General features: G+C 37.9%; 1 protein-coding gene across 5 annotated transcripts in view; it reads left to right on the plus strand.

Moving 5' to 3' along the window:
- The window catches only part of SESTD1 (SEC14 and spectrin domain containing 1), a 150,882-nt gene extending 128,302 nt beyond the window's left edge, over nt 1–22,580 (plus strand). For 3 of the 5 annotated variants that reach the window (XM_051848393.3, XM_051848394.3, XM_070070584.2), the window contains exons 11-18: nt 6,208–6,402; nt 6,929–7,043; nt 8,373–8,532; nt 12,097–12,178; nt 12,843–12,965; nt 13,695–13,886; nt 16,533–16,654; nt 18,575–22,580. In XM_051848393.3, the coding sequence (XP_051704353.1) occupies nt 6,208–6,402; nt 6,929–7,043; nt 8,373–8,532; nt 12,097–12,178; nt 12,843–12,965; nt 13,695–13,886; nt 16,533–16,654; nt 18,575–18,704 (1,119 nt within the window). In that variant the 3' untranslated portion in view covers nt 18,705–22,580. The remainder of the gene's footprint in view (nt 1–6,207; nt 6,403–6,928; nt 7,044–8,372; nt 8,533–12,096; nt 12,179–12,842; nt 12,966–13,694; nt 13,887–16,532; nt 16,655–18,574) is intronic. The other 2 variants (XM_051848395.3, XR_016230737.1) reach the window with 2 other exon arrangements.
- Nucleotides 22,581–23,364: the final 784 nt, after the last annotated feature.

Below are 23,364 nucleotides of genomic sequence, written 5' to 3' on the forward strand. Positions count from 1 at the left end.
CATTTCCCCATTCAGTATGATGTTGGCTGTGGGTTTGTCATATACTGCCTCGATTGTGTTGAGAGATTTTCCTTCTTATACCCAATTTGTTTAAGATTTTTCTCATGAAAGGATGTTGTGTTTTGTCAAATGTTTTTTCTGCAACTATTGAGATAATCATATGGTTTTAATTCTTGAATTTGTTAAAGTGACATATCACATTTATTGATTTGTGGATGCTGAACCATCCTGCATACCAGGTATAAATCTCACATGGTCCTGGTGAATGATCTTTCTGACGTGTTGTTGGATTTGATTAGCTAGTATTTTGTTGAAGAGTTTTGCATTTATGTTCAACAGTGATAATGATCTATACTTCTCTTTTTTGTTGTATCTCTTTCTGGTTTTGGAATTAAGGAGATGCTGGCTTTGTAGAAAAAGTTTAGAAGGATTCTCTCCCTTTCAATTATTTTGAATAGTTTGAGAAGAATTGGAGTTAGTTCTTTAAAAGTTTGGTCTTAATGTGTTGTACTATGTGAATTAACAGTATAACTAGTACTCAAACAGTACTTTATACTTTGTGTTTCTGTGTGGGTGCAAACTGTTGAAATCTTTACTTAGTATATACTAAATTGATCTTCTGTATATAAAGATAATTGAAAATGAATCTTGATGTGAATAGGATGGGAGAGGGAGCAGGAGATAGGATGATTGTGGGTGTGAGGGAGGTTATGGGGGGAAAAAGCCACTATAACCCAAAAGTTGTACTTTGGAAATTTATATTTACTAAATAAAAGTTAAAAAAATAAAAAAAAAATAAAAGTTCAGTGGAATTCAGCAGTGATACCATCTGGTCCTGGGCTTTTCTTTGTTGGTAATATCTTTATTACTGATTCCTTCTCCAACTTAGTTATTTTTCTGTTTAGGTTTTCAGTGTTTTCGTGCTTCAATTTTGGAAGATGTTATGTGTCCATAACTCTATTCATTTCTTCTAGATTTTCCAATTTGTTGGCATGTAGCTGTTTGTAGTAATTCCTAATGATTCTTTTTATTTCTGTGGTGTCCATAGTTATATCTCATTTTTCCTACTTGATTTTATTGATTTGGGTCTTCTCTTTATTTTTTTTAGTTAGGGCAATGGTATATCAGTGTTGTTTAATTTTTAAAAAACAAGCTTTTGTATTTTTTTGTTTCAGTTTTGTTTATTCTCTAATTTTAATTATTTTTTTTTCCTCCTACTAATTTTGGGTTTGGTTTGTTGTTTTTCTAAATCCTTGAGATGCATTGATAGTTCATTTATTTGATGCCTTTCCAATTTCTGGATATCAGCACTAATTTCTATAACTTCCCTCATAACACTGCTTTTGCTGTGTCCCGTAAGTTTTGATATGTTATATTGTTATCTTCATTCATTTCCAGGAATTTTTTTATTTCCCTGTTGATATCTTCTATGACCTGCTTTTCATTCAGGAGCATGTATTTGCATATGTTCTAGAGTTTCTTGAGTTGTTGATTTTCAGTTTTGTTCCATTGTTGTCTGAAAAGATGCATGGTATGATTTCAATTTTTTTGAATTTGCTGGGACTTGCTTTATGGCCTAGCATTTGGTCTATCCTAGAGAAGATTCCATGTACTGAGGAAAAGAATGCTTATTCTTCACAACTGTGGTATGAAAAGTTCTATAGATATCAGTTAGGTCCATTTGGTACATAGTGTTGGAGTCTGTGTCACTCATTAGGTCCATTAACATTTGTTTTAAATAGCCAGTCAACCTGGGTGCAGATACATTTATTACAGTCATATCTTCTTGTTGAATTGATCCCTTAGTCATTACACAATGCCCTTCTTTATCTCTTCTAACAGTTTTTGTGTTAAAGCTTATTTTTTTCTGATAATAAGATTGCTACACCTCCCCTTTTTGCTTTCAATTAGCGTGGAATATCTTTTTCCATCCTTTCACTTCAGTCTGCATGTATCTTTGATGGTGAGGTATGTTTCTTGTAGGCTGCAAATAGATGGATCTTGTTTTTTAATCCGTTCAGCCAATCTGAATCTTTTAATTGGAGAGTTGAGGCCATTTGCATTCAAGGTTACTATTGAAAAGTAATGAGTTGGCCCTGCCATTTTTCCATAAATATTCCTATTATTTACTTTGGATTTCCTTTGTACTTCCACTTGGATATATTCTGCCTTCACCTTCTTTCATAGTGATGACCATGTTTCTGTGTGCAGCACATCCTTAAGCATCTTGTAAGGCTGGATGGGTGGTGACAAATTCTTTCAATTTCTGTTTGTTATGGAATGTCTTTATTTCGCCCTCTTTCATAAATATGAGCTTTGCAGGGTACTGTGTTATGGGTTGACAGTTTTTTTCTTTTAGAACTTGGATTATGTCTCTCTATTCTCTCCTGGTCTGTAAGGTTTCTGATGATAATTCAGCTGTGAGTCTAATTGGAGACCATCTGAAAGTGACCTGCTGTTCCTCTCATGCACATTCTAGAATATTTTCTTTATATTTTAATGTTGAAAGTTTGACTATAATGTGCCATGGGAAAATCTTTTCTAGTCATGTTTATTAGGAGTTCTATGTGCTTCCTGTACTTGAATATTTCCTTCTTTCTACAAAGTGAGGAGGTTTTCTGTTTTTATTTCACTGAATAAGCCTTCTAATCCTTTCTCTGTTACTACACCTTCAGGAACTCCTAAGACTAGTATGCTGGGTCGTTTGATGGTATCTCATAAATCTCCAACACTGTTTTTCATTTTTTTAATTTCCTCTTTTATTTTCTTGGTCTGACGGAGATGTTTCCAAAGATTTGTCTTCGAGCTTATATATTCTTTCTTCTCCCTCACCTAGTCTGTTGTTAAGGTTTTCTACTGAATTTTTTATTTGACATATTGAATTCTTCATTTCTAGGATTTCAGTTTGATTTCTTTTCAAAATCTCAATCTCATGAGAATATATTTTCTGCATGTCATGTGTTGATTTCTTTAACTCATGAATCTGCTTCTGAGTAATCCTGTGATTAGGCTTTTGAATTCCTTTTTAGGCATTCCATCAATCTCTTTGTCTTCTCATTCTAATATTGAAGTGTTGCATACCTTTCGGGGAGTCATGTTTTCCTCCTTATTCTTGTTTCTTGTATTTCTGTCTTTATTTTTAAGCATTTGTGGAAAGTCTTGTCAAGTTGGTTTTCTCCACTGATGGTTTTTATCTTTGAACTATGCCTTTGTGGCTTAGTGGAGTGTCTGCACCTTCAATGAATACTTAGAGGTGTGTGCTGGGGAGTGCTAGGGAACACTGGTCAGTGCTCAACGATGGGATGAGAATCCAGGTGACACCCAGGTTGGGTGTGGTGGATCTCCTCTGCTGTCAGCAGGACACGGAGGGTATAATCACATCTGTTGGCATAATCACAACCTCACCTCCTCTCTTCCAACGTGATTGATGCCCAGTGTGGGCACAATCCCCAGCCTCGCTGGCGCATGAACTGCTCACAGGATCTATGTGCAGTCCTCAGTATGAGCACAGGATCCTCAGCACTGCCCCACCCCAAGGAGTCAGGGAGCTCTGAGGTCTGACACTAGACACAGTGATTGCCCGGAGACCCAGCTACACCCTGCATTCTAATGGGCAGTCACAGGATTGCCACAGTCAGAGCCTGCAATTCGCCCACAGTCACAGGTGCAGAGGATCACCGCTTTGCCCTGTGAGCCTGCCTCACCCACTCAGAGAGCAGAGATGTTTCCAGATCCAGCTATGTGTGGGTGTTCTGCCTTGCCAGATTGAGCTCTGGAGCTTGCGATAGGTTGAGAGGTTCGGGGCATCTCACAATCCTAAAGGGGCACCCAGCCCCCTGTTAACAGTCCCAGCCAGACTCAAAGGCAGTGGGTAATGTGGATTTCCCCCTTTGCTAAAATCTCCTGTTTGCATATAAGAGCTGCTGCAGACTCTACTTGTGTCAAGATGGCGCCTCCTCCCTTCCTGTTGCCGGGTGCCCTTGTGGGGTGATTCTTTCCTGGATTGGCGGGTATCCTACTGCCCACCGGGACTGCAGGTCAGACTCAAAGACAGTGTGGGCCACAAGGTTCTCCCTCAGGCAGTATCACCGCTGCAACCTGCTCTCACCTCACTCTCAGAACCTGGTGTCCCCTCCAGTCTCCTCCAGTCTCCAGGTGCAGGAGTCATGAATGGTGGTCCCACTGCTGGTGCGCAGCGCACTTTGTTCACTGATCCACAGTACTCCTCTCTCTTCTGTAGCGTTTCCACTGTGAACTTCTTTGCAACTCTCCTCTGGAAATAGACTTCCTCCAACTTTTTTTTCTGCTATCTTTCCCTAGTCAGAATCAGCAAGTCTTTTCCATGTTCAGCCATCTTGGAATCTAAAATAAACTTTTAATTCCATTTTTCTATAAGCGTTTTGAAATTCCCTCAGACATAGTAAAATGCACAATCCTAAGTGTGTATTTTACTGTGTAATATAAGAGATTACAGCACATGCTGTTGGAAATAATGCAACTGAAAAAATAAGAATTGATGGGAAAGGAAGAGCAAAGTTAGTACCAAGAACAAAACCGTGTGTGGGCAATGGAAGGTAGGATATAATGGTCATGTGAGGCACTGTCCTTATAAGCAGGGACAGGGCCATCCATTGCTTCAGTAGGACAGAGCACAGGGCCACAGAAGAAGGGAATGTTATGAATTGTCAAGGGGAAGATGAGAGAATTCTCTCCTGGTAGCTTTTCAGAGAATTAAGAAACAAGATATTTGGCTAAGAGTGAAGAGGTAAAAGAGAGTTGGAGATTTAAGGAGTGAAGGTAATCCTGAGAATAAAAAAAAGTAAATTGACTAGAGAAACATAAAAGTATTTCCAAAGCTCCATTTGAGGCTATTTAGTAATCACTTCAAACCAGATGTGTCTGCAGAGGGGTTTTTTCCAGCCATGGCAGCCATGCTGGTACTGGCACACAGAATGCAGGGAAACAAGGTTTAAGGTTTTTATTTCTACTTATGTTTTATATATTTGAAAGGCAGAGCTAGAAGGACACACACACACATACACATGGATCTATTGATCTTCCATCTGCTGGTTCACTCCCCAAGTGTCTGCAATGGCCAGGTTTGGGCCAGGCTGAAGCTAGGAGCCTAGAGCTGCCTCTGGGTCTCTCACGTGGGTGCAGAGGCCCAAGCACTTGGGCTATTTTTCATTGTGTTCCCAAGTGCATTATCAGGAAGCTGGGTTGAAAGTGGAACAGCTGAGTCTTAAACTGGCAGCCATTTGAGATGCTGGCATCGCAATCAGAAGCCTAACCTGTCACGCCAGTGTCAGCCCCTGGGTTTAAAGTTTTGACAGGTGGATCTGAGAGAAGCAAGAAGGGTAGAGCATAGGCATGGGTTTATAAACTGGGTGACTATAGCTCTTGACCAAGGGTGGATGGACATCTGGAGTAGTAGACAGTAGAATACCCTTAGGTCAACAGGTGGGTGGATTCCTTTGGGTTCTAGGTGTGGACATATTAAATAAAGTGAGTTGGAAAGTCAGTACCTGGTGGTCAGAGAATGGGATTTGTGGAATGGAGATCTTTATAGCTGAATGGTAGTTTATGATGGCAAGGTGTTAATGGCCAGTGGAACAGGTAACTGAGCTGGGATGTATGGGAGATAGTTGGAAGTGAGTCTAGGACCTGAGGGCTTAGAGTGTTGATCTGCATAGAGGAAGCTGCTAAGAAGCTGGTGCTCAGTGACCTTTGCTTAACCTCCCCATGGATGAGGGAATGCAAGAGGCAAAGCTGGAACTGTGTAATCTAGCATCATGCCCTTCAAAGGAGATGCAGTTTTTGAGAGAAGAGAGGAATAAATGGTCTGAAAGTAGTAATGAGGACTCAGACAGCCATCAGTCCTACTTCCAGGTTTGTGGAAACAAAAACAATAATCTGTTGAACAACAGATTAACTTGTTTCTGAGGTTGGACAGCTTTTACTTAGAGCAAGAGAGGGCAAACATTGAGAGACCAGGGTGAGGATACAGCAGATTTCGGTTTTAGCAAGTAGTAAAGTCCAGGTATTGTAGTGGAAGGACTTGGGGGTTGAAAATTTTTCACTCTCAATTTGAATAATTTTGCCTTAGCATAATTTTCATATGCTAGTTTATCTGGGAAAATTATAGGATATAGTATCCTCCAGTAACTCATTTGATCTTTAATTTACTTTGCAACATCTTGGTTACAGGAATGGTTTGCAGTATACGTGGAGCTTAATCAACAAATTGCAGCACTCTTGAATGCTGGGGATGAGGAAGATCTTGTGGAACTGAAGTCACTGCAGCAACAACTTAGTGATGTTTGTTATCGACAGGCCAGTCAGCTGGAATTTAGGCAAAATCTGTTACAAGCAGCTCTTGAATTTCATGGTGTTGCCCAAGATGTAAGTGTCCACTTTGGTTACTCTTATTTTTTTCAAATGATCTGAACACTTACCTACACATGATTTTTGCAGGTTTGCATGCCTCCTAATTATTTTTTCTGGAACAATAAAATAATGTACTGGTGGGAGTAATGAGATAAAATTCTTTGTTTTTCTTGGATTATATTATGTTATTCTGCATGCAGTTAAACCTTTTACTATCTAACTAGAGTGCTGTAAACTGGTAGATATATTTAATTTTGACAGTTTCTCAATGTGTATGCTTTATAAACTAGATGGAAATGGAGGCAACAATAATGTTTTCCATTCTGCTGACCTGGATATACTTCTTTGTTTTCCCAGTGCATGCATCTGTCTGTCTGTCCTCCAGATAATGTGTATTCTAATTACTGGTCCTTGTCTTTTAACAGCATAGTCTTTTCAAGTGTAATTGTGATAACCTTGTTAGATATAAACCTCATTAATCATTAAACACTTTAGATGCTGATTATATCAGGGTTATCTCTTTGGTGTCCCTCTGCTTTAGTTGTCTCAGCAGTTGGATGGCTTATTAGGGATGTTGTGCGTAGATGTAGCACCAGCTGATGGAGCATCGATTCAGCAAACTTTAAAACTGCTTGAAGAGAAGCTGAAAAGTGTTGGTAAGCAGATTTTAAAAATGCTGAAACATACAAGTTCTTTTTAAAACAAAATCATTACCATTGTTAGACAATTAAGTAAACTTATACTGAACTAATTATTTGCAAGAAGCACAGGTAAAACAGGTGTTTTCCCCCCACAAGGGGGTATAATTTAATGGTAAAAAATTTATTTTTCATTGTTGGTGAGTCACTCCTCCCTTCATTGGGCCTTTAGCCTTCCTTGCTTGCCCAGCTATATCTACAGGTGCTATGTCTTGCATTTACTATGAACAGTCATTTGTAGTGCATGCATAAATTGCAGTTAGCTGTGAAGTGTTCTGTGGTAAACCCTGTATGCCCCAAACTGTGTTTTATGCAATGATTTCTGTTGTTACCATATGCTAACCTTGTGAAAAAATAGTTGGTTTGGTTCTGTGCATTTGTTTCTCCAAACTAGCAATATTGCCAAGGTTACATACTCTAAGAGGAAAATGGTCCAGTTTCCCTAAGCTACTCTGTCATATGACATCAAGGCAGTTTACCATTTTCCACAGTGGGAAATAGCAATGGACATCTCTAAGTGGGGATATGGACATGGGAAGGCAGTGTGTCATATTCAGGGGAACCTGGGAAAAGGGGAGTAGGGAAAGAGAAACAAGACCTTAAAGCAAAGTAATAGCAGAAAGCGGTAGCACATGACTGAAACTAATCAGTTGTTGAAAATAACTTGAGGGAGTTGGTTTGAAAGTTATGTTTGTATTGACATTTTACTTGCACTCTTTGTTATCTTAACAGCTAATATGCATAATACATATTTAGCATTTAATATGCTCAGTAAAGTTTATTTTAAAATGCCATGCTTTTCCTTAAAAAACAGAAAAGAATTCCTGTACACATTTCTAACATTGAATATTGTAAACATATCCCAAATGCTGTTTATCATGGTGTGTACCTGGGACTCTATTTACTCACAGTGTTTACATTGATTATGTGTCACGTGAATGTTTTGCGATCTTAGGAAATCTTACACATTTTTAAACAAAATACTTTATTCTTCTAAAAGTTAGATAAGCAGAAAGGGAAACAAATATAAAAATTTTATTCATCAAAATAGTAGTTCCCATGCTTCCTTCTGCTTTGAGTATTTACAAGTTAAATATGATCTATGGAAATTCAAGTTTTGAAAATTATCATAGGGGAGAATTTTGCACAAAGGAAAATTCCAATGAGCCACAGTGAAAGGGTTTTTTCTGCTTGAATCCAAGTACAGAGGTTGCTGTGGGCGTTTAGTTGAGGGAGGGGGAACATCTTGGCTATTTAAGAGATTATATCTAATAACTTTTATTTTAGATGTGGGCTTGCAAGGTTTACGTGAAAAAGGTCAAGGTCTCCTGGATCAGATCTCCAATCAGGCATCCTGGGCCTATGGAAAGGATGTAACCATTGAAAATAAAGAAAATGTGGACCACATACAAGGAGTGATGGAAGATATGCAGCTTAGGAAACAAAGGCAAAGTTTGACTGTTATTTTTTACCAAGCTAATAGAGTGTTAATTAAAATGAAAGTTACATAACTTATCCTTTACAAAATAAAAGTTATTTTCTGCTATGTAGTAGACATATAGTTGTTTATTGTATATAATTATACTAACAATGACAATTTGTTCAACTATTGCGTACCTTTTCCATTTATACCTGTAATTAAAATTTCAGTTTGATTCAAGTACTTCACATTATGTATCCTCAATATAGCCTAGGACTCTACTGTGCTATAAGAAAACCTTTTTGGAGAATTTTTCTTTTCCTTTGTCATTTAGTTTAGAGTTACTATTAAATCTGTTCTCTCCTCTGATCTGTTTGTTCATCTGAACTTCATACAAAATGCCATACACACATTGTTCTCCTGTTCACTGTGGAATGATTAGACAATGGACTGATTATGCTTTGTATCATTTGACACAGAACTGGAAATTCAAAGGAGTCTTTGAAAACTCAGTTGGCATCAGTAACTTCAAAGTTGCAAAGTAAAGGATTAATGTTCAAGAACAAATAATCTAGCATGAGTGCATAAAATTTTGTCACGCACAAGACTTTCAGAAACCCTTCTCTGTATTGCAAAGCAAATAGAGAACAGAAATTCCCTCTATATCTGACCCTCATGTTTGCAGAAGTATAAACTACAGAAGTGATGGAACTCGCCTCTTAAAGCCTTCCTTCCATATAGACTCAGAACTGTCTTCTCTCTCTCTTATTCCATCAGTTCCCACTATCTACTCATTCCTGTGCCTCATTTAAAATTTTAAATCTCTCTTGTTTAAAAAAAAACATAAATAGTTGCACTTCTGTGTTGATCTTGTTCAAACTTTTGTCTTCAAGTCTTAAAGCTCTCATTCCTTCCTCCCAGCCAAGTCATTTGAAAGTCTAACCTACATTCATACCACTTCTGTATTACCTCTATTTAACTTTTCAGTCTTCTTCAGTCTGGCTTCTACCCTCATCATTTCAATTCAGTTCACTCTTAACTGTAATTTTCATATGTAAGTTTGATCTTTGCCACAATCCATGAAATACTTGTGGTTCTTATTTGACTCTGAATAGTGTTGGGCACAACTGACTTTTCTTCTTGTAACTCCTTCATGATCCTCCTCCTGGCACTGTATATCCTCTCTGATTCTTGTTCTGTAGATAGATCCACTGCTTCCTAAGGTTTGTTCTGAGGCCAAATTCTCTTCTTTATGGACAGTCTTATTACTTTAATGATTTTCTTTGACATTAACAAGGTTTAATATTAGGGCTCTTGCCAAGACCCCACCTCTTTGCTCTAGAGTCATAATTCCAGTTGCTTACTTCTCATTGCTGGCTGGGTGCCACATATACTCTTCAAATTTATATCCAGATTGTAATAATTGTTCCCCCAAACTTGCTGTTCTCTTGTTTTTTTATATCTAAGTTAAAGTTTCTATCTGCTACCAAACTTGGGATTTGTCCTAAAATCATTGTGCCTCACCAGCCTGTTACACCCATGAGTAATTTTCTAAAGTGCAAAGATTATATAAACCATTGTTCAATGACCTCCCTTCCTGTCTGCAGGTGAAGCTCATTCTTTCAGGAATAGTGCAGGAGACCCATCATATTTCCTACAGAATTCACACATTTATTTTCATTTTCCTGACTATGTCATGCTGTTTCATGCATCTGTAACTAATACTCCTTTCTTCATTTTCTGCCTGATGGGTTCCCTCTTATTCTCCAAGCCTCAATAGAACACCTTTTAGGATTTCTAAGGCAAGTTAGTCACTTATTCCTCCCTACTCCCATTAAGGCTTTTACATAGCTCCATAAAAGCATTTATTACTTTGTTGAAAAGTCCTTCTCCCCAAATAGTAGACATTATGAAACTTAATAATGGAAGGATTATGTCTTATTTTCTTCACAGCACATCATCTAATAGATAACATGTAATATGTATTGATTATATATATAATGTCATCTTCATCAGTCTTTTTTTTTTTTTTTTTTTTTTTTGACAGGCAGAGTGGACAGTGAGAGAGAGAGACAGAGAGAAAGGTCTTCCTTTGCCGTTGGTTCACCCTCCAATGGCCGCCGTGGCCGGCGCGCTGCGGCCGGCGTACCGCGCTGATCCGATGGCAGGAGCCAGGTGCTTCTCCTGGTCTCCCATGGGGTGCAGGGCCCAAGCACCTGGGCCATCCTCCACTGCACTCCCTGGCCACGGCAGAGAGCTGGCCTGGAAGAGGGGCAACCGGGACAGAATCCGGCGCCCCAACCGGGACTAGAACCCAGTGTGCCGGCGCTGCTAGGCGGAGGATTAGCCTAGTGAGCCGCGGCGCCGGCCCTTCATCAGTCTTACATTGCTTTTAGTTTCAGATTTTATGAAACAGTTGTCACTTCTCTTCAGTACCTTATAGAATTGCCTTAACCAAGTTACAGCTTAATATTATGCTACATTTTTATTGAGAGCATCTTTATAAAAATAACCCTCAGATTATTAACTTCTGTATTCTTAGTTCACTTTTTGTTTATTTTAATGACATAAAATTGTGTATTTATGGAGTACCTTCTGCTATTTTGATACATGTATACATTGTATAATGTACACAGTAGGGTAAACATACCTACTCAAATACTTACCACTTTTTATGGTGAAAACATTCAAAATTCTTTCTTATAGCTTTTTAAAATTAATATCAAAAGATTTCAAAGACAATTCCAAGAACATGAGAAAATTTGTAACACTCTATCTGTAGTCACTCTACTGTGCAGTGGAGCCCCAGAATGTCTTACTCCTATCTAAGTATAACTTAGTACCTGTGGTAACCTTTTCATTAAACTTTCTGTTAGAACTGTGACTGTAGTAGTCTAGTACCTATTGTATAACTTGTTATTGGGATTTGGCTCTACTGTGAGAATGCCCTTCCCACCTACAGTACATGGAAGAAGAGCTGAGTATATTATCTAAACAGACTGCAAAGAGATTTTTAAAAAAGTACTCTGAATTGTGTTTTTCTCCACCCAGAGATCTGTAGAGTTTTTTCCCTCCTTTAAACAGGCAGATGAGGGCCTTTTAAAATTTAGAATTAAATATTATTCTTGGCAGTATACTTCAATGAAAACATGTTAGTTTTTGGAAATTCCCTTAGACCATCATTCACTGAACTAATATTTGAGAATTTGAGAATTTTATATTTTTAAGTTATGTTTAGTAGTAATTAGCAATGCAGGTTTCTTTGGGTTTTAAGATATTAATGCATTTATGCTCTGCTTCAATATTTTGCAGAATCCATATTATCCTTAACCTATTATATTACATCCTAAAGTCCTAGTGAGATACCTATAAAGACTTAAATTGAGAAATTAATATCACTTATGGTAACTTTGAATAAATACTAGATGATTGAACATTCACAGAATTGAAAACTTAAGACTTAATGAGTTAAGAGAGGTTGTCACTCAGTATCATTCAGGTAGCATGTGAGTTGTGTGTGTCACATGATGGTGTTATAACAGCAATCAGTAAAATGGAATAATGAGTTAAGTGTATGTTTGGGTTCATTAGATGTGAAGACATGGTAGATGTGCGACGGTTAAAGATGCTTCAGATGGTGCAGTTATTTAAGTGTGAAGAAGATGCTGCCCAGGTAAGGACCCCTTTTTTGGAAGATGAATTCCATCTAACTATAAAGAAGAGTATGTATCTCATGATCCTTAGAAGGGAAACTCATTAGGTCAGATTCTGCATTCATCTGTTGAAAAATTAAGTTTGGTATTCTCAGCTTGCTTGCTGATCTCTTATCTTCTCAGTGAATTCATTGTTGAACCTAAAGATTGTGACTGTTGTTTATTGTTGTTGAGTATGTTGTCAGGTACATACCAGAATAAAGGCTAGTGTAACACATTGCTTTTTAACTCACAAGAGAATTTTCAGTGCCAGATGAAATTGTTGATACCTTTGTATAATTAGCCACCAAACATCATTTCAGCTTAATGTTAAGGAAATGTGTGTTTCAAATTGTAACAGAAATCTGTAATGAGATCCCAAAAGATGAGTATTACAGAAATACATGATCTTCTATTATGTGATATTAATCTTAAAAGACTGTCTCTCTTTAGTAGTTTTGCCTTCATATTTTAAAAGTTTTGAAGACTAGGAGAGGTCATTAATTTATATACCTTGGCATGGAATAAAATAAGTTATTAAGATTGTGATGAACAAATTGATCATAATATTTGTATAAATATGATGTTTCAGTGTAACCAGTAGCGAGTAATGAATTAACTTCAGTTTGCTCTATTTTAACTTAGGCCGTAGAATGGCTCAGTGAACTTCTGGATGCTCTGCTTAAGACCCACATCAGATTGGGTGATGATGCTCAGGAAACGAAAGTTTTACTGGAAAAGCATAGAAAATTTGTTGATGTTGCACAGGTGCAGAACTGCTTACCTTCCTTTTCTACACCCTCACTGTTTGAATAGCTTTCTGCATGATTGTAGTGTAATTTAATCCTCCAAGTCTAAGAAGGTTAGTTTTGTTATTCTAGAAGTATCCCAGAACTAAGAAAATGTCAGCTGGTGCACCAACACTTCCTCAGATAAAGATTCTGTATGCTCCCTCTGATTTATGTTTCATATTATGGCCCTTTTAAGCAATCCAGCTGCTCATTTGCAGAAGTTAATTTGAAATATATGTTCATGTCAGTATATTAGAAACCTCATTTTCTGCATCTCTCTAATGTTAACAAATTATTACAGAGTTGTGGTGAAAAGTATCTTAATTTATTTTCCCTAATAATCGAATTCACAATGTAACAGTTGTGGTTTCCTATATGGAATATGAAGTGCCTAATTTCACCCACTTATTGTGGTTAATTATTGAGCAGATATTATTTTGGCCCATGGAATTTTTCAGAATGAAATGGGGAAATCAGAATAAAAGGAAGAGACCTAACAAAGAAGAAATTTATTATAAATTAAAACAATTGCATCCCCAGCATTATTTATGCATGAAGATCATTTTAGTAATAATGGCCACTGGATTCATTTAATTGATTTCTAGTAGCATCATTTAATTGCTGCCATAGTCCTCTTGGACACCTTTCTCATCCTTCTTTATAGAATTCTTTCCTTATAATTTCATGTTTCCTGTTTGTTTTGTAGAGCACTTACGACTATGGTAGACAGTTGTTACAGGCGACTGTTGTGCTGTGCCAGTCTTTGCGCTGCACTTCTCGGTCCTCAGGGGACACCCTTCCTCGCCTGAACCGAGTGTGGAAACAGTTTACCATTGCGTCTGAGGAGAGAGTACATAGGTTGGAAATGGCTATTGCATTTCACTCAAATGCTGAAAAGGTTTGCTTTTTATAAAAATGTAGTTGTGATAGTATTTATTGTGTGTTTAAAATGTATCCATTTTAGCAATTAATTTATGACCAATCTTTTTAAAAATGTGCCAGTCCCATTGTAGAAGTCCATTTAGATGCAATATATTGTCTTTAGAGTATTCAAATTAAAACTGGATGGCGGCTGGCGCTGCAGCTCACTAGGCTAATCCTCCGCCTAGTGGTGCTGGCACACCGGGTTCTAGTCCCGGTCGGGGCGCTGGATTCTGTCCCGGTTGCCCCTCTTCCAGGCCAGCTCTCTGCTGTGGCCAGGGAGTGCAGTGGAAGATGGCCCAAGTGCTTGGGCCCTGCACCCCATGGGAGACCAGGATAAGTACCTGGCTACTGGCTTCGGATCAGCGCGGTGCGCCTGCCGCAGTGCGCCGGGTGCGGCGGCCATTGGAGGGTGAACCAACGGCAAAGGAAGACCTTTCTCTCTGTCTCTCTCTCTCACTGTCCACTCTGCCTGTCCAAAAAAAAAAAAAGGATGGCAAAACTGGGTCCCTCCCTTATGTTGCTTCTCCAGGGTGTCATGACTTGAATTCTTGCTTTACACCCAGAGAAGAAACTCTGCTTTGTCAGCTACTACTAACTGTCACAAAATTTTGTGATTTTATAATTTAAAGTAGAGACTATCCAACTGAAAGAATGAGAGTAAGAATAAACATAAAACTATTGGAAGGTGTCCATAGCTAACTCTTTCGTTTCTGGTCACTGAACCCTACAGATAAGTGTTTTGGTTAAGATGGGCCTAATGATGACAAAGGAAAGTATATAGGATGGCTTAGCTTGTTTATTTACTGACCAATGAAATTTTTTATTGTGAACTATACTGTTAGTACAGAAAAGTACATGACTATAAGTGAGCTGCTTGAGGAAGTTTCTGTTTGTTCAGTGTACTGTTGAAACAACAGAGCTTTACCCCAGGAGCTCCCCTACTCCCTGTAGTCGCAGGACCACTTTCTTTACCTGCCTGCTAAAACCACTGGTACCTTTTTAGGATACTACTTTTAAAAGTCACCTGCAAGGATACTTTAAGATCTAAAACTCTTAAGAGGTCATATAAGAATAAATACAGTTATGAGTTTTTAATAGAAAATTAGTACTTCTATTTTTTTCTGCTACTTTGCCTTTAAATTGCTTATAATCAACTGGACTTAAGGTTATTTTGTTTTGCAAACCTGTGTAAAGCCCTTTTTTATCAGGTACTGTTTTTCTCTTGATTGTTTTATTTTATTATCAGCAAACATAAATGTAACCACAACTGTAAGCAAGTTATATAGTATAACAGTTGGGAAATGTCTAAGTTAAATGTTAAAATAAAAAATAAATGTCTATTTGTGAGTGACACTGAGATAACACTATTGGATTAAGTAAAATACAGTGCAAAAAACATTGCAAAATAAATGCTTCTTTTTCTGTTCCCTCCTCCAAATTTTGCAGTTCTTTCTTGAAATTAAATTTAAATAGTTATAGTTAAGAAAAAAAAACTGTATCTAATTAAGACTATAGAGCTTCCTACTTCAGAATTGTAAGCTGATCAATTTCTGTCAGTTAAGTGAGCAGATGGATCATTTAAAGTGTCCAGCTAGGTCTTCACATAAGTTACATGTTTGTACTCTTAACATGCTGTTGGTCATTTGTTTTTTCTTTCGTTTTTGAAGTCTATAAAGTCCTTGAGTACTGAGCCTACATCTTATTCACATTGCAAACTGCTAAATAAACAGATGGTAAACTATTCAGTAAATAGCTGCTTAGTGAGTGAGAGAAGACTTCTTAACAGGTTAAACTTAATTTTGAAGTAGTAGTCTAGATTTATTTTTTTCTTGGAAATCACTATAGACTTTTTTATATTGTTGGTAGGAAATATGTATTTCATTTTGTTATTTGAATTTCCTTTTTTAAAAGTAGGAAAGGCGTTCTTTTAAAAAAGTTTTTTTTTTTTTTAAGATTTTTTATTTGAAAGGCAGAGAGAGAGAAAGAAAGGGGGGAAGGAGAGATTATCCTGCACATAAGTGGCAGGGGCCCAAGTACCTGACCATTTTCCACTTCCTTCTCAACCTTATTAACAGGAAACTGGATTGGAAACAGAGCCCTGTGACTCAAACCTGTACACCAGTATGTCATGCCAGTGGCAGCTTAACCCACTTGTGCCACAATGCTGCCTCTGTATTTATTTTCTTTTTATTTAAAAGTCAGACCCTCCATCCCCTGATTCACTCCCCAAAAGCCCGCAACAGCCAGGACTGGGTTAGGACCAAGCCAGCAGCCTGGAACCCAATCTGGGACTCACATGTGGATGGCGGTGGCGCAAGTATTCGAGTCATCATTTTCTGCCTCCCTGGGAACACAGTGGCATGAAGCTAGAGCAGAAGCAGAGAAGCCAAGATTTGAACCAGGCACTCCAATATGGGATATGAGCCTATGTATTTTAACTGCTGCTCCTAACTCTTATCCGGTTCTGATTTTTTTAGCCAGACTTGCTAATAAGTCAATCTTGTGCAAGGTATATATGAAAATGCCAAGAATAAACCCAAAACTTCAATCTACTAAATTTATATGAGCTTGATTTCCTTTCTGTGTTTCTTGATTGATGTTGCTGTTTTATTTGTTGCAGATTTTGCAAGACTGTCCAGAAGAGCCTGAAGCTATTAATGATGAGGAGCAATTTGATGAAATTGAAGCAGTTGGGAAATCACTTTTGGATAGATTAACTGTTCCTGTAGTTTATCCTGATGGGTATGCTGCATGTTCTAATATTTTTATCCTTTTATTGGTGAACTCTTAAAGCGAAATCATTAGGAGAGGAAAATCTGATCTTTAAAAAGCCAAGTAAATTAGCTTTGGTCCAATCTTCAATGCCTATAATAAATTGGTTTCAAAAAAAAAAAAAAAGAGTAACACAAACTCAGCTCTTAGCAGTAGTAACAGTGATACTTGCTGACATCAGATGTTTTGCCTCTGGACAGCTTGTTGTAGAAGAATGATTCTGCTCCAGATCCATTCTCTTTTCACTGAGCGATGTGTTGTCCTAATTTCCTCGTGTGTAAAGTGATGGAGTCCTGATTCGCATGTTCCTTTCCATTTCAAATAGTTGATAGTAGAAATAAGAAATAAGAAATTGCAAAATGGGCCAGTAAAAGATCAGAAAGATCCTTATCCCTAGTGATCAAGACTTCTCAAGGAAAATCATGTAGAGACAACCCAGAGGTTATGTAATTCAAATGATAGAGAAACCATAGAATAAAAGCAAAGGAGACTTTCTTTGTTAGGAAACTGTGTTGGATGAGTGTACACTCTGGATCCAGATGTCCCAGCTGTGATATCTTGGGCAAGCCACTTTGCGTCTGTGGCTGAGTTACCAGAGTTAAGTGTAGATAAAGAATGTAAATGAACCTGACACATAACATGTGTTAAAACTACCGGGTAATGAACATCCAGTGATTATTTTGATTGATACTGAAAAGACGTCATGATGTTTCCTTGAAAGTTCATTGTGCACAGTCTATACTTAGAAATCTTTGGTCGTGCATAAACTTAAACAGTCAAAGGTAGTTGTAAATCATCTTACATATCAGCAATGAAAGACAGCAGACTTCAGCTAGTAACAGTGCTATTGCGGTGATCCTGATTACTTGTTCCATTCTGGTACGCTCACCTTCCGACCTCCCACAGCCAGTTGTCACAGTCTGGCCCCCAGTCTGCGCAGGTCATCCTTGGAGTGAGTACTCGCGCCTCTGTTCCGCATACAGTCCCTGTGTCATTTCCTCATCCTGTTAGGATAAAACAGAGAGTTAGTACGGTGTAGTTAAATTGCACAGACACCCACCTTTATGCTCATTTTAAAATTTATGTACATCTGTTTTTGGATTTTGTGCTAAATTAAAAATTTCTCAAAGGTATGTATGACATTTTCTTTAATTATTAATATTATGGTAGCCTGTTTATGCTCTGTTAAGTTTGGCAGGTTATTTAGTTTATCTCTTATATATTCTTCCAGTAAAGTAAAAGAAATTGGTGGTCTGGATTTGCGGAATGAAGATGCAGTTTAAATTCTGATTTTTCTAGTGTGTGACGTAGAAGCTTACATCATTTAGCTTTCTAGGCCTTAATTTTCTTATCTAACAAATTATGAAGTCAACCAGTTAATTTCCTGAGAACTCTTCATTTCTGAAATATTTTTTATGACTCTAAATACAGTATCTTAGCAAGTAGGGGAAGATTAACTGTCTTTATCTATTAATGTGCCCAATAATATCTAAGCATTAAAAAGAATATTTTACTTGCCAGCTATATTAGGCTATTGGCACTCAAGAATACATACAAATTGTTTGTTCATGTACACTACACACCCCAAACTGAAAAGCAGAATATCTCCAATGTTGTATTATTTGGCTTATTCAAGTTACAACAAACAAGCAAACACAGTGACATTTATACACTAATAGAGTTTTCTCAACTCTTAACATGTTTTATGCCATTAAAAAATGTTTTCTTACTGAATTGCTTACGACTCAAACAGTATGGTGTGCAGATAAACTGATTTTTGCACATAGGCCATATCACATGGGTACTTTGGTCATTTTTGCTTGCTTTTGCATTTACTGTAATTAATAGATTTCTACTAATCTGGGGTTTTTCTGTGTGTTTTGATTTTAGAACTGAACAGTATTTTGGGAGTCCAGGTGACATGGCTTCTACTGCAGAACACATCAGAGACAGGATGAAACTAGTTAGTCTGAAAAGGCAGCAGCTGAGACATCCTGAAATGGTGACCACAGAGAGCTAATAGCCGCCAGTTTCCTGCAGAGCTGCAGTTCATATTCCCGCATGTCGTCGGCATACCACCGCATTAGCCACAGTACATTACCACGCATTTCACAGCAGGATAAGCCCCGTTTCTTCCCATGACACACTTCTCTACATGCTAACACCTTGCAGCCACCAAGGCATAATTACTTAACATGCTTTGAGACCATAGACTCCAAGTATCTTAAAAGGAACTATAAACATTGCACTGAAAACTAGCTTTAAAGCTTTACCTGACCTTTCAGTTTGTAGATGAACAACTGATAATAAGCTTTGAATGGTGCTAATAAGAGTTTAGAAATTCTCTCTCTTAAAAAAATGGTTACCCTTCCTCCCCAGGTGGTGTAGTGAATTTAGACTGTGGTTAAACTGTTACTGCTAGCCAGTGGTGTCCTCAGAATTTTGCTTTGTAATTCTTCAAATCTGATTATTTTTGTTGTGTCAATATGGAGAAAACCCTTCATATCTTTGATATATCATATTCATTAAAAGACATTTCCTATTTGTATTGATAATGTATTAAAAGTTGTGTTTAATAAAAAGGCTTCTTTAAACATCTTATTTAATTTGATAGTTATATCCTATTTCCAAATATGAGTGCCTTATTTAAAAGGGCATTCTTAGAATTGTGAGGATGGTTTAATATTTGTTTTTTCATGGTGATTGCATGTATTTTAGCCAGGAAATTTATATGTAAGCACGTGTATATAATAAATAAGCATGTTTTATCATGAAAAATAATTGTGAACAACAATTTACATCTTTTAAGAACTTATTGGAGTCCTGATTTTTCTCTTCTTCAACTTGAAAACTGTTATTCAAATTACTAACTGCCCACAATACCCTTTGTCTTTGGGGAGAAGGTCTGAGGCAGAAGTCAGACTTGATTACTCAGTGTCATCCTTTGTATCAGAGTTAGAAAGCAACTGTTAATAATTTCTCTTGATAGTCTAGAAGCAAAACAAATTCTGAAACAGAATAATAACAAGAGCTGTACACGCCTTTAGAAATAAAATTAATCAAAAATGTTAATGCTTTATGTTTATATTACGTTTACAAGGTGAAATGCATATAATTTAATATTTGTGTTAATTTTTATTTCAGAAAAAGTTTTTAAAAGATTAAAAGTCATTTTTAGGCTTTTAATCAATACAGAATGATGCAAAAAATTGTATACTGGCTCCTTTTTGTGGTCTACAAATGGGCTCATGTATCCGCCAGAGCAAAAAACCTCCCTCTGTTGGTTCTACCAGCCTTTTCCACTGCCAGATTTCATGGAGAATTCTCTCCTGGCCCTGTTGCCCTATATCCTCGTCACTCACTGCTCAGCACCTTGTAGTCTGGTTTGGCGCAGCACATAATAAAACTGTTCTTTTGAAAGTCAACAACTACCACATGAATGCTTTCTTCTCAGCCTGCACTCTTACCTAACTCACCTTCTCTTTACCATTTGTGCCCGACACTGTCTCTTCCCTGGAAAATGCTAATGCCTGCCATAACTTGGAGTGGCGTCACAAACCCTTCTTTGACATGTGTGTGCTCTCAGCATCTGTCCTCGGAACGCTCTGGCTCTGCTGTAGCTGTCTCAACCTTAGGGCTTCTGTTCTGTCCCAGTGTCCTGCATTACATGCCTGGACCTGTGCTTCAGCTGTCTGCTTGGCATCTCAGCCAAGGATCCGTCACCCTCATGTCCTGGATGGTGCAGCCATTTTTCCTGGTGAAACAGGCCAGGTCTCAGCTGCTCCCTGCTGTCTTGTGCCACCACTGCTTCCGAGGGCATCTGGGGAGTTCTTTTCTATACTTGATAATCCTCTTCTAGGGCTTTACTCCTGTAAGCGTGAACCTCTGTGAGTTTTCATTTCAGTCTTCATGATGGTGCTTGACCGCATTCTACAAGTATTTAAGTCTATACCTGCTACTCTGTAAGTTCTCTGGAGGGAAGGCATCTTGTCCTACTTTTTTTTTTTTTTTTTTTTTTGACAGGCAGAGTTAGTGAGAGAGACAGAGAAAAAGATCTTCCTTCCATTGGTTCACCTCCCAAATGGCCACTATGGCCGGCACACTGCGCCAGTCCGAAGCCAAGAGCCAGGTACTTCTCCTGGTCTCCCACGCGGGTGCAGGGCGCAAGCACTTGGGCCATCCTCCACTGCACTCCCAAGCCACAGTAGAGAGCTGGACTGGAAGAGGAGCAACCGGGACTAGAACCTGGGGTGCCGGCGCTGCAGGTGGAGGATTAGCCTAGTGAGCCGCAGTGCTGTCCATCTTATGCTACTTCTGGTCCTGGTCTGCCAATGCCCACTAGATGCTCAGTTCTCTTAGTAATAATACTTGTAGTGCTGTCTGATGTGTGTTTTAAGCATTTATTTCCTACAGTTAAGACTGACTTGTGAATAAATGTGCTTATAGGGAAGCCATGTGATATTTTAGCTAAGTTAGCTAATTTAGATATTTAGTTAATATTCTTGGTATCTATTCAACTGACTCAGAGCAGTCAAACTTTTTACTGTGACTGCTAAAAGAGGAACAGTTTGTCAGTATTTATACCATCAACTCATAGACTCATAATTACCAAGTGAATTCATTTTTGTATAACAGCTGTCTTGCCTACAAAAAGTAAAATAAGGCAGGGTATAGAAATGTTACTTGTAATTTGAGCATTTCACATGAAGTCAAATATGCTTTCAACATAATACTGTTCTTTTGTGAATTTTGCTACTATTTTTTATATGTGTATCTATATACACATATTTGCGAAAGAAAACCCAACAGTGCCCCAATGTGACTTTTTTATATAGGGTCATAGTTCACTTAGAGTACATGGAAGTGACTGCAGTCTGTTGGAAATCACAGACAACTTGTATGTCACAAATTGTCATTGGCCTTCAAGTGCAACAGAGAGCTGCTCGCTTCTGAGTGGTGTATGCCCCAACCTGCCACGTTACTTTAGCCATCTCAGGGAATTAGTGAAAGGTTAGCTGAGCTAGTTTTGGTTTTTTGGTCTGAGGGATTTTTCCTCTTTTAGCCTTTTACTGTATATTTGCTTTTGTGTGAGTTCAATATATAATGGCAATTTTGGCATCTGTCTTCACATCTAACCTGGTAGAGTTGTGACGTAGAGAGGATCACTTCATTCTAGATCAGATTGCCCTTGTTCCCTGTCCTTATTGTCAGTGACCTTCTCCTGTTAGGGTGATTCATGGTGATATTGATTTAACTGCTTACCCTGCCAGCAAGGTTACTGATGGTAGCTCCAGGCTGTGTTACTTGATAGAAAATTGGATTCAAAGTGGCTATTGCTTGTGTTACTCCTTTTAATGTGTTTGTTGTTGCATTACTTCATCAGCTGTGGTATGGAAGGCCATTTAGTTTATTACTTGTGTCATACTCTTTAATAGGAACATGACAAGTTATTCTGATAATGCTAAGCAACTCAAAGCCTGTGATCTAAACACATCCTACTCAATGGAGTATGACTGTGAGTTAGCTGAATCTCATTGTGCAATACCCATTTGAAGAATTTGGAGTTCTCTACAGTGCCCTGTGTTACTTGCCAGTTTGTGCTTTTGTCCTCACATCCTACCCAAACTACACAAGACCACAGTAAAACAATATGGCTGCTGAAAACAGAATATACTGTGATGGCTAAAGTCCTCCACAACTTGAGCTTGTACTGAATGCTACAGGCAAACACCAACAAAGATATCACCATCAATTACAAGATTTGCATGATTAAGATCTTTACCTAAGCTCACGAAAAGTTCTCTAGGATTAAAAAGATGAACTGGACCACAGCTGAATAGTTAACCTCATTAGTAAAGTTACCACTGTTAACTTTCATTCTGAGAAAAAAAAGAAATGCACAGAAGCTTCAACTGGGAGTAGAAAGTGCTCTGCTGGTTGATACGTAGACCAAGAAATAGCTTGAGGAGGCAAAATGCAGTAGTTTCAACATTTGACATTGTTTGACTTCCATGTGTGTGACAGAAAAGTCTAGGTTTAGCTAAGAAGCATAAATACTGGCATGAATTATAAAGAAATCATAAAAGCTATAAAAAGACCTGTAGTGAACATAATGGAAAGAGTTTGAATAGTTGGCTTCAAAATCTGGCTTTGCCATTTGCTATGTCCTTGGGGGTAGGAGATAGTGAATTCTTCTGGGACTATAAAATGGGGAAATCATCAGATTTCAAGGATGAAGTATAATCTTGTAAAATGTTAAATATCAAAACGCACAAATGGAAGGTGTCATCATTTGTTCAGAATAGAAAATGGTCTTTGAGCCTTCCCTTGGTTCAGTTGTTAAGGGTGGGTTGTGGGAGGAATAGCGTGGGGTTTATGTCTACCTGCCTGAGCTCTGTCTCTCCCCACTTCCAATGCAGTTGTGTGCAAGAAAAACGTGCTTTCAGAACTACAGATCTAAACTACGAAGTGGGGAGTAGGAGAGCTCATCAGTTAATTAGCAAGACTTTTAAACTGATAAATGTGCTGTTTAATGGGAAGATGATAAACCAGCAAGGTAGAAGACCCTATTTTGAGGTTGACACAATTACACTAATAAACACAAGTGATAGAGAACCATACTCTGTGTAAGTGAGCACCAACCCTTAGAAACATCAAGAGCGTAAATCCGTCATGATATT

The sequence above is a fragment of the Oryctolagus cuniculus genome, chromosome 3 (assembly GCF_051225735.1).
Source record: "Oryctolagus cuniculus isolate XC-2025 breed Fujian yellow rabbit chromosome 3, ASM5122573v1, whole genome shotgun sequence".
Lineage (NCBI taxonomy): Eukaryota > Metazoa > Chordata > Mammalia > Lagomorpha > Leporidae > Oryctolagus > Oryctolagus cuniculus.